Raw genomic sequence first — 11,723 nt, 5'->3', positions numbered from 1 at the left:
AGCACCTGATCAGAGTTCCTGCGTGGACTGGCTTGGCTGGGTAGAAGGCATTCAGTATTCTAAGGCTACCTTCACTATGTTAAAACACAGTTCTGAAACCGCTGGGTCACTTTTACTTTTGATAAATGTGAGTGGGAAGTGGGGCTCACCTTGATTTCCTAACTGGCCTTTTTTTCCTTCAGATATTGGCACTATAATGAGAGTTGTGGAGTTATCACCACTGAAAGGGTCGGTTTCATGGACCGGGAAACCAGTTTCTTACTACCTGCATACTATTGATCGCACCATAGTGAGTATAAACACAGGCCAGTGAAACTTCCATTTTTCCCTTGGAAGCGTCATTTTAGTCTCATACTCTGGAATTCTTGGGGATCTTCCTTTTCCATTTATGGACATGCATTATGGCTCTTGGAGGTGGGGGACAGTTTATTCACACAGCTTAGTCTCTTAGCATGCACACACATATCCAAATTCCACTTCTACTTTGTTATAGTTAGCTTTTGATTCCTTCAGTGCAGCAGGCTTCTCAAAGGATGCAATTCTGTGTAGCTCTGTGGTTGTCTGTATGTAAATAAACCAGTCAAAATACACTTACATATGAAGAAATATAAATTCCTCTAGCATTATAATTCACTGACTCTGCTGGTGCTTTTCCTACATAATAGCTATTTCATTCTGAGTCAAGACTCTGTAGAGGAAATTTTTAAAAAATTCAGTGTGTGCTGTTCAATGAATGTGTGAAGCATCTCATGCTAGGGCATCAGGATACTTGATAATTCTCAATCTGAATTAAACTTTGAGTTGCTTTAGCATTAGCCTAGGCATCTTAAATGTGTCTGTGCAGTCACCTTTATTTTTTTGCTTCATAAACAAAGTCCGTAGAAATGTAACTCTTATTTTGTGGAGAAACATTTCACCTTCATGATCTGAATTTTGGTAACATGCTTGTACAACCTTGTTTTGTAAATCTGCTCTAGTTTGCCTGTGTTATAGATGTGTATTTTAGAATGCCGCAAAGAATCCTGTGGCACCTTATAGACTAACAGATGTTTTGGAGCATGAGCTTTTGTGGGTGAATACCCACTTCGTCGGATGCATGAGAATAGTACTGAACTAAAATAAAACATTTTATCTCCAGAGTAGATTTGCCTCCAATTGAAAATAACCTTCTGGTGACTAGAGGTATATAACACAAAGCTTTATAATAAGGATGTGCTGCATTGGAGATGATAAACCATGTTGAGGCTTGGACTGTGTCCCACTACACTACATTTGCATTTTTCCAGAAAGAATGAAATGGAAATAGCTTCTTGATGTAGCTTATCAAAGGGGAAAATTGTCAGAACATCTGCAATTTTGTACTTCTGTTAGAAATCAATGTTTTACGCATCAGTGTATTCTGATATGTATAATGACTATCTTATCTTTCCCTTTTCAGCTTGAAAACTATTTTTCTAGTCTCAAAAATCCAAAACTCAGGGTAAGTTATGCTTAATTTTTTTATAGTGTATTCAGAGTAATGAAACATCTAGTATGATCATTTTAAGCATTAGCTTATAAAGACATCAGAGGCAGATGGGGAAATATGTTTCAAGCTCATCAAGAGACAATATCTGTAGATGATTAATCATATTGGAATGAAGTAACTCGTGACTGCAGTGGTGCTTTGACAGCACATCCAAATAAAATAATTCTTAAAAATGTATCAGGGAAGCCTAGACCCCTTGCAGTTTTCCACTTGCATTGTATTTAAAGTATTATTAAATGTTAATAACATTAACAGGCCAGATTTTAAGAATGTAATGATGGCTTAATTCTCCTGTCTCTCAATACTGAGTCTTGTCAGTTAGGGAGTTTTTGAAGAAGGGCCCCCTCAGGTATTACTTTTGGACCTGCCATCCACTTGGAACTGTAACCTGTGTCATTGATCACTGTGCTTTACTGCAGTGCATGGATTTCAAAACTCAGAGGTTTTTGAGATTTAATATGTCCCATTTAGTGAGACACATTAAATAGTGGTGCAAGATGATGGCTTAGATGTAAATTACATGTGACAAATGGCTAGACTTTTCTTGTATCAATCTAGAAAACATCTTGCATTTGTGGAGCCTCTTAATATAAAAATTTAGGGCTCAGTCATTGTCTTCCAAACCAGACCTCTAATGGTATTTGAGATTGGGGTTAATGGTAGCTGTTAGGTTTGTGGGTTTTGGACTGTTGATTTCAAATTTGTGAGAGAGAGATTTTAACACTAAGCATGGAGAAAACCCACCAAATTTTGTCTTCAAATATTTGTGAACTAACGACAAACTATTTTTTGGCAGTTTCCTGCCTGCTAATGATGAAGATGCTAACTGTGAGAGAGCTTGAGTTTACTATAATCCAACCTGACTGACTTTTACTTAGTTCCTAAAGAGATTATAGTTGGTAGAATTATCAACACATTAAGGGGGTAAGGGATAGCTCAGGGGTTTGAGCATTGGCCTACTAAACCCGGGGTTGTGAGTTCAATCCTTGAGGGGGCCATTTAGGGATTTGGGGATTGGTCCTGCTCTGAGCAGGGGGTTGGACTAGATGATCTCCTGAGGTCCCTTCCAACCCTAATAATCTATTATTATTCTATTATTCTATTAAACCTCATCTGGCAAGTACAAGGAAGTGTGTTTGTGGAGCTCTGTGGAGTTTCATGTCCTTAGTGGCTAGGCAGGACTCATGCTTTTTCAGCTGGTTTTCATCTTGATTGTCATATCTACAGACTTGGCTAGGATTTAATTAGGCTCTCTTTCAAAGAGTTGGTTCATGACTTGATATGGTAAGGCCCTTAAAGATGCTGCAGTGATGCAACAATACATGAAATGTTGGTTATAAATAAGGCCACCGATGTTTTAACACAGGCTTTTTTAAAAAGTACAAAGACCTACTCATTAAGGTGGAAAGTCTGTGGCCCTCTCTCCCTCCCTTATGATTGCTTACCTGCATAGATGCTGTTTAGGAGACTGCCATGGGAATATAGTGTAGCTCATAAAGCTAATTCAGGTTGTCTTCCTTTTCCACCTGCTATTGTGTGGAACAAGGTAAGTCAGTTTTCAGAGTAGCAGCCGTGTTAGTCTGTATCTGCAAAAAGAACAGGAGTACTTGTGGCACCTTACAGACTAACATTTAGTTCAACATAAGCTTTCGTGGGCTACAGCTACAGACATATATTTATGTATAAATATCTTCTGTCTGTGTGTTCCATTCTGTGCATCCGAAGAAGTGAGCTGTAGCCCACGAAAGTTTATGCTGAAATAAATTTGTTAGTCTCTAAGGTGCCACAAGTACTCTTGTTCTTTTTGAGGGTAAGTCAGTGTCTTCCTGCCTACTAAGAAAAGATGTTCTGTCATTTATTAACATATAAGGACTAGTCAGTGTGATTATCCTTGGCTATCCCTGAGGAACTAGCTTGGCAAGATTGGAGTCTGTACTTCAGAAGGGAGAATATAGCAACTATCTTTTGGGCTTATTTGTGGATGTTTTTTAATGCCATTGTTTAAATTGCCTTCAGGAGGAACAAGAGGCAGCTAGACGTCGTCAGCAAAGAGAAAACAAGAGCAACACAACTACTCCAACCAAGGTGCAAGAAAATAAGGTCAACTCCCTCTTGGATATTTACACAAAAACATGTTCTCTTTATTATTGCGCAAGCTTGTGGGCTGCACCAAGAATAAAAGCTTGTCTACATAGGGAGTTTGATCTGAAAATCTATTCCAGAAGAGCTCTCTGCATGGATACACTGTTCAGCAATAAAAGTCACTTTATTCCAGAATTATTAGTGCTGTTTGTGAGCTCTTCTGGAATAGTTTATTCCAGAGTAGATTTTCTGGTCTCATTCACTGTGTTATCATGCCCTTACTCTTGAGTGGGGGCTCTTAAACATTTCAAGGGCCATGCCACATTTTAATAGTTTGGTATGTGGACCACACGCTTTCCCAGCCATAAATGCACAAGCTACCTCCCTTCCTATTCACAGTTGCCTAACACCCCTGTTATAAAAGCAGCAATTGCTCACATGGAAAAGTAATAGGAGGCAAATTTTGAGTGTGACTTCAGTTTTTATTTCTGTGCAGTTTGGTAGCTTGAAATAAGGCTCCCCGTGAGCAGCAAGTTTGTATGTATCAGTTTGGGAAACCCTGCTCTGTAATGGCTAGATCCAGAGGAGAGGCAGTGTAGTAGATTGAGCATAGCATACTGGGTGCCAGGGACAATTCTAATCCCAGATTTGACCACTAACTCATTGTAGCCATAGGCAAATTACATAATCTTTGCGTGCCTCGGTTTTCTTTCTGTAAAATGGGGTTGATGCTTGCTTATTTCAGAAGGGGGTGGTACAGTTTAACTGAGATTCTGCAAATATAAACTGCTAAGTATTAGAAAGCTTTTTCTCTTTAAAATTTATTTAGGATTCTGGTGCTGAAGAAGAAAAAGTTGGGACAAATGCAGTTAAAAAGACATCCCCCTCCAAAGCACGTAAGAAGAAGCTGAGTAAGAAAGGAAGGAAAATGGCAGGGCGGAAGCGAGGGCGTCCCAAGAAAATGAACGCTGCAAATACAGAGCGCAAGACCAAGAAGAACCAAACTGCACTAGAGCTTCTGCATGCTCAAACTGTGTCACAGACACCCTCATCCTCTCCTCAGGGTAAGCTGAGGAGTTCAGTAGTTGTCAGCGGAAGAGCCTTTTTCCATATGAGTCTCAATTAGCGTCCAGGAAAGTTTTTACTCTTAAGAGTGAATGCTCAGAGCTCTTCATTCGGAGACCATACACATCTAAATCTTTCCAGTCAGTTTCGCATACCTCCTCTCCCTGTTTCCTATTGCATTGTGTCATTGTATCACCTGCTTTCCAGGTGGGATGATTGACACTCAGACAGCTGGCTGCTAATGTTAATCCAGATGTCTCCAGAAAGCGGGGAGGGGTGAGGTGACGGCAGAACAGCGGGGTTGGCAGAGTTTGCCTTCACTGATGTGTTGGGCACAAATCCTGAGTGTATTTCGAAAGCTGATCTGTTGCATGAGAGGGTCTTAACCAAGTTACTGGGTCCTGTGCTGTAAAAAACATATTCCCTAATGGCAAAGGGCATCTTCCTCATTAGCTATGTTTCATTATTAAAACGTGGTCTGCATTACTTTCTCCTCTAGATGCATACAAGTCACCTCATAGTCCATATTACCAACTACCTCCTAAAGTACAACGGCATTCATCTAACCAACTGTTGGTGACTCCTACCCCACCTGCACTACAGAAGCTGCTCGGTAAGAGTTCCCCTCCTGAGGCATAGAGAATGAAAGGAGTAAATAATGGGTTGATCAGTTTGCTGTCTGGGTGATGGTTGTCATGTATCACATTGTTGTGCTATAAAGATTCAAGGCAAACTGAAACACCAAAGCTTTAATTTTGGGAGAAGGAAGGTATATTTTAATACAAAACAGTGAAGTGCAAAATATTGGTAATGGGATATGGAGTATTTCACCTGAGGTCCCCTAAAATCAGTACCCTGGCAGGTGTTTGGCCTTTGTGAAACTGGTTGAGGTAGGAGGTCTTATTTTGTTTCCTACATAACAAATGGCCTAATGTCCCCTTTGTTGGCAATTCCAGCAGAGGACTGAACGTGCCATGCAAGGCCATTTTGCTCTTAGGGATAGTCCCTTCAGAATAATGATGAGGTCCATTGGGGCATGGGCAAAGGGGGTGCATGCTGTATGTATCTTGTAGATAAATCAGATTTAGTCTCCATTGCCTTTTTAAATGGGGTATTTCACTAGCACTAAAACACAAGTCAATAAAATGTCATTTTAAAAATTTGGACCATGTTGGCAACTATGTTGCTTGTTACAAGAACCTTTACACTGAAGATGCTAAACCTCTGACAACTAAGGCGAGGTTGTTCCTAGAGTGAGTCTTTGTCTTGCATACATAACATTGCAGAAGGGAAGGGAGCACTTGCCAGTTCTCTTCGAGCCTCCACCGTTGCCAGTGTGTCCGTTCTTTTGCATGTTGCTAAAGTTGAAGCTTTGGTCTACATTTACTGCATTTGGCTGGGTTTCAGCTCTCATGTGGCACGAGAGAAAAGGAGCCTGGCTTCAGCAGGAAGCTGTACTACTTTCCCGGACAGACACTGCTTGTCCAGAAACAACTCTGCATTATTTTAAAATAAGATGGTGCTTTAATTTAATGAATAAGGAATATGGGGGGGGAGAACTGTGTTTTCCCAGAACCAGAAAGCAAAGTAGAAAAACAAAATCAGATGCTCTCAGGGTTTTGGAGGACAGTGAGGCTATAATGGTCAGGGAGTCTGTTGCAGATGTAAAAGATGGTGTGAGGAAAAGATGTGGCGTTCTTTCTAGGGGGAGACCTGGAGAGCAGTAAGAGGAGTTAAAATGGCAAAGTATAGGAAGCAACAAGGGGTGAGTTCTGTGTAAGAAACAGCGCCTTGAAGGTTAGGAAGAAATTGGAGGTCAGTGAAGAGATCAAGGAATGTACTGTCATGGTGGGAGGGAATTGGTGAGAGAGATGCCTTTAGCCATGGCTTGACGGATAGACTTGAGGGGTGCATTGTGATTAGGGAGATTACAATTAATCAAGGGAAGACATGCCCAGAGCATGGACCAAGGTTTTGGCAGTGAGGATGGAGAAGAAGGAGGAGAATATTGGGTATTGTAAAGAACAAGTAGAGTTTATCAGCTATTTAGCTGTGAAGGAGAAGGAGCAGAATGACCCCAGGCTGTGAAACTGCAAGGATGCTGGAGCACTCTGAGTGCATTTCTATCATGATTATAATGGGTTTCCTGTTTTATTGCTCCTCCTTGCATTAAAGCCCATTAAGAAACTCCTTTTTCAACACACACACATAATTAGCGTCCATCAGCTTCCTGTCTGCTTCCTGAAAATGTGCTCTTAGAAATGTTATAATGAGGGAGCTAATCTATGTGGTTAATGGATGGCACACAGACCAGCTAAGACTCCTAAGTAATATGCTATTGGAGAAAGTTCGAGGTTAGTTTTCTTAAAACATTATTTTTCCTGCAAAGGAAAGCACATTAATGGAATAACCATTTCTAGAGCAAAACTATTGTATTTAAAATAATGGAGCTCAGCGTGCTTTGTAACTAGGAGCTTTCAGCATTCACCAAAGTGAGAGCCAGAGTTTCAGTGTACGTGTTAACCCATGCCAAACTGTGGTCCAAAATACGAGTCTTCAATTGTTTTTCCTCCCCTTCTGCCAAATAAAGTTGTCATCCACGTGTTTGTGTTACAGACTCTTTTAAGATCCAGTACATGCAGTTCATGGCGTACATGAAAACTCCTCAGTACAAAGCAAACCTGCAACAGTTACTGGAGCAGGAAAAGGTGAGTGGTTTTTTCTTTTATTGGTCTCCTGATAGTTTCTAGCGATGGGTGTACAGCCTCTGCATCCCCTTCCGTAGATACTTGAGAAAATGCCACAGAGACCCAGAATTCTGGATCTGTATTTACCCAATTCCACTCTAGCCCCTGACAGAATTGAAGGGCCCTGCTTAAGAAAAGATGATGCCTTTCTGGATAAGACACGGGACTGAGAGGCCTGTTTTCTGTTCTCAGCCATGCCACTAATTTACTGTTTGACCTTGATGAAGTTTCTTTGCACCTCTGTCCCTGTTTCCCCTGTAAAATGGGGTTAAGGTTCACTTTTTTTCACAGGATTGTCCAGATTTAATTCATTGTTAAAGTCCTTTTCATTAAACTCTGTTAAATATGGTTGAGCTGTTCGCCTGAATATGGGATCACTTATACAGATGAAAATGAGGGTTCTCCCAACACTAAACAATAGCAGACAGATAGCACTTAGAAACATGACTTTAAAGAGAAAGTAGGGTCACACTTTAAAGTACCACCGTTTCAACATCAGTTCTTTCCTTGATGAGCTTCAGGAGAGGCAGTGACCAAAAGTTACACAAGATGGTCTTTTCCAATCTGTCAGGTAATTGTGGCTCAGTAAGTGCTATTCTGAGATCGCAGATGGGTCATATGGGACAATAAAGTTATGCCAGAGAATATAAAATAGCCCTTATTCTGGTTTTCTGGAAAAATGTCGATTGAAAGCTAATCCCTCAGAGTCAAAATGCCTACTACAGTAGTGTGTGCAGAAACCAGGAATTGGAATGAACCCTAGACTATAACCCTCAAACTAATTTAACATCAAGAAGTTGGTTTGTTGACCTTACAATAAATGGAAGAACTAAAACAAAAAGTGAAGGAATAGCCAACAGTCACAGAGCAGGTTGGAGTAAGTAGCCGTAAGTTGGGGCACAGTTAAAAAACCTAGAGAGAGACTTGTAAGATGCTTGAGAGCCTAATGGAAAGTGTAATAGTTGTAAAAAGTTATTATGCATGAGCTTCCAGCTGTAGCTGAGCAACTAAGTATTTGGTGCAGTAGCTGAACCAAAAAAACCCACCCCTTGTTTGTTTTGAGCCCAAATGGATCCGCCCCCCATTTTTACCCCCTCAACAAAATGAAACATGGAAACTTTGGGTTGATTCAAACAAAATGTTGAGTCCAATTGACATTTCTGAAACTTTTCCAGTTTTTTTTGGCTAAAACTGTTTGCTGAATTTGCAAATAGTTTCCGTGCTTGAAAAAAATGCATTTTTGGGTAACATTAATAAATACTTGCTGAGGAAAAAAATGTCTCCCAGCTCTACTTGCAGTATTCTGCTGCAATAGAGCTCTCTGTCCAGCAGAGGGAGTACAAGTTCACTAATCATGTATCTTTTCCTTCATGGTTTTGCCCGTTAGGGAATTAATTAATGCCCTTGTAAATAGGGATTACGAGTATGGAGCCAGAATAATGGTTCCTCTACACAACTCTGCCTACACAGTAAAATTCTAACCCTCAACACCTTGGGTCTTCCATTTGTAGGCCTCTGGCAGTCTCAGAGAAGAATGCTGCTGGATTATTCCTAGGATGTGGTGGGTTTTATGAGATGCACAATTCAGGGTAATAGCATAAAGTTTCACAGACTTTATAGAATTTGCACTGTTCTCCATATGGAAAGGCTGGTGTTACCCCTTGGCTGAGAATGGCCAAATGCCACTTGCTGCATTCACTGTGCAAGAAGTGCTTTGAGCCATTGTCAGTGATGTTTGACAGTCCCCTACTGCTTCGGCTTATGGTCCCCTAACAAATAGGACAAAAAAATCCTTCTGTCCACATGTTTGGTGTCAGGAAAATGGGCAGTATAAAGTTAATTCTATCCACTTGCACAGCCTGTTGTGCTGTATACTGGATTTGTGATTTCAGACTGTATGGAGGAGGGCAAGCTGGTGATGGTATCTTGACACCTTTTGCTCCCTTGGGGAAGTGAAATGTGAAACTCTATTTGTAAGTCAAAATCTCTTCATGGAGTGTAGCACTGGGCACTGAGAGAATCACTAGTTTCATAGATTCTAGGGTCAGAAGGGACCAATGTGATCATCTAGTCTGACCCTCTGCACAGAGCAGGCCACAGAAACCTACCCATCCACTTCTATAACAAACCCCTAACCTAGTTAAGAATTGTGAAACCTGAATCCAAAACTGCTCTGGCTAAATAACTTGTTCTATGGTATGTACTGGTTATAATACTGCCTCTGACTTAGTGTCTTCTTACAAAAACCTTTTTTAAAATGTAACTTTTTTTAATAAAGCTTCTGAAGTGCTAGTATACTAATGTACCCTTAGATGGAGCTAGCAGCTACTGTACTGGCTGTAACTCTTAATGAAATGCTGGGTGTTCCTAGAACAAATGATTTCACAGCCTCACCTAAGCAATGGATTTAGTGCCAGGTTGACTGTGCATTCTCCCTTCCCAAAATCCTTGGAGTAGGTGACAAAGGTGGTGGGGGGGGGTTGGGTTGATTGTGGTCAAATGTAATACTCCTGTATTCTTCCCCATGTGTAGAACACTGCTCCTTAACCAGATGAATAGCTCATGAGTGCAAGGCCCCTTCTTTTTCCTTTCTTCAACTCTTGGTAGTGAATACTTTGCTTCTGCAGAAATTTCCTCTAGAACTGGGAGATAAATGGGGAAGAATCACAAATGTGTGGCTTCTTTCCCCCTCCACGCTGTTGTATTTCATAGAAATTTGAACCTCTTTGCCCAGGTGTACTCCTGTCCTTTGCAGGTGTAGGGAGCATGGGAGTAAGGAGTCCTTGTGGCGGTCTGGTGAATGTTCTATGCATGAATTGTCCTAGAAATCAAAGGGAGAGCAGATAGTGTAAGGAATTCTATATTAAAAATTTGAGAGGGGCTCCTCTAGGAGGCGACTTAACATATTTCTGATTTTTCCCTGACATACTTTTGTTTACTGAAATTCTTGGAAGAAGAATGTTCTGTCTGAACCTGGGGGATCTGTGTTCTGTTCCCAGCTCAGCCACAGACTTAGTGTGTGTCCTTGATGAGTCACTTAACCTCTTTGTGTTTCAGTTTCTCATATATAAAATGTGGTTGGCGCTTGAGCTGCGGAGAGATTATCCTGATGAATGCTACAAAAAGCCTATAAATAAATATCTGTGTACTTTGTTTTAAAATATGGTTTCACCCACAATGTTAAATTCTAGCAAATATAGAACTGCTGAAGTTAGAGAAGGGAAGGGTCTATGAAGAAGTCTAGTTCTTCTTCTTTTCTCGTGCAGGACCATTCTTAACTGTCCAGTACAGTTTTTAATATTTCAGGTGATGGGACTTCCTGTGTTTATCTTGGAAGAGCATGCCACGGGCAAATAGATCTCACTCGTACGATAGGGTTCCTAGTTCTTCTTGTCTGTGTAAGCATCTATATCACTGAAATGCCAATTGTTGAGATGGACCTTCCCACACACATTCCAGTGGGAGTCTGACATAAACTTTGCTGCTTTTTTTTCTCCTTTTTTTTTTGTTTTTAAACAACTTTTCCAGGAAAAGAATGCTCAGTTGCTGGGGACAGCACAACAGTTATTCACCCACTGCCAGGCACAGAAAGAGGAAATTAAACGGCTCTTTCAACAGAAACTCGATGAGGTATGGTTTGCAGAGAAATATCCTTGTTGGAAATTAATAATCCAACATTCCTGAGGTGTTACTCTGGCTCTGAAATCTTGGCTCTTACCTGTAGGTGGCTGCACAATGGAATGGATTTCCTTCTCTGTCCGGTCCATCACTGTTGCTTAGGTCATAGCTTACCAGTCCCACCACCATACTTTGATCCCAGAAGGGGTGTTAGTGACAGTCCGCAGGGCTGATTTTCCATTAAGTAACAAAGGAGAACATAGAAAGCACATTCATTTTCCCTAGTTGAGTAGATGTGCCACGTCTGCCTAATCTTTCTCCAAAAGGTGCACACCTGCCCCGGTTGAGCCACAGGCTTTGGTGTTGGTGTTATGTCACTACGCCATTTTATTTGTGGATTTATGACCCTGTGCACCGACCACGTCCGCTTATGAAGTGGGAGAACAGAACACACTTAGAAATTGAACAAAGAAATCAAATAAAAATCTCTGGTCACCCCAGAAGCAGTGATTTCATTCACCTGCAGCATAAAGATTGACACAGTACTCTACTGTTCTGATAAATAACGGTGGTGGAATTAATCAGTAACTGCACATCTGGAGAACTCGTTTATACTTACCCAAACCAGACTACATCCCCTTTATGCACAACATAGTCCTTACTGTGCTGCTCAGTACAGGCTT

General features: G+C 40.9%; 2 protein-coding genes across 8 annotated transcripts in view; one reads left to right on the top strand and one right to left on the bottom strand.

Annotated features, from left to right (window-relative positions):
- The window catches only part of PLEKHJ1 (pleckstrin homology domain containing J1), a 94,195-nt gene that overhangs the window by 39,674 nt on the left and 42,798 nt on the right, over positions 1-11,723 (bottom strand). The window contains exon 7 of one of the 4 annotated variants that reach the window (XM_030540305.1): positions 3,013-3,057. The exons of the other annotated variants lie outside the window; for them this stretch is intronic. Within the exon in view, the coding sequence (XP_030396165.1) occupies positions 3,028-3,057 (30 nt within the window). The 3' untranslated portion in view covers positions 3,013-3,027. Of the gene's footprint in view, positions 1-3,012; positions 3,058-11,723 lie in introns of those variants that run through there. 4 annotated transcript variants of the gene reach the window in all.
- The window catches only part of DOT1L (DOT1 like histone lysine methyltransferase), a 96,079-nt gene that overhangs the window by 61,261 nt on the left and 23,095 nt on the right, over positions 1-11,723 (top strand). For 3 of the 4 annotated variants that reach the window (XM_030540301.1, XM_030540299.1, XM_030540302.1), the window contains exons 11-17: positions 183-289; positions 1,439-1,480; positions 3,545-3,628; positions 4,440-4,674; positions 5,175-5,288; positions 7,292-7,383; positions 10,951-11,052. In XM_030540301.1, coding sequence (XP_030396161.1) covers positions 183-289; positions 1,439-1,480; positions 3,545-3,628; positions 4,440-4,674; positions 5,175-5,288; positions 7,292-7,383; positions 10,951-11,052 — 776 coding nt within the window. The remainder of the gene's footprint in view (positions 1-182; positions 290-1,438; positions 1,481-3,544; positions 3,629-4,439; positions 4,675-5,174; positions 5,289-7,291; positions 7,384-10,950; positions 11,053-11,723) is intronic. The other variant, XM_030540300.1, reaches the window with a different exon arrangement.

Source organism: Gopherus evgoodei, chromosome 22 (genome assembly GCF_007399415.2).
Source record: "Gopherus evgoodei ecotype Sinaloan lineage chromosome 22, rGopEvg1_v1.p, whole genome shotgun sequence".
Classification (NCBI taxonomy): domain Eukaryota; kingdom Metazoa; phylum Chordata; order Testudines; family Testudinidae; genus Gopherus; species Gopherus evgoodei.
This window is presented reverse-complemented; position numbering and strand designations above follow the sequence as displayed.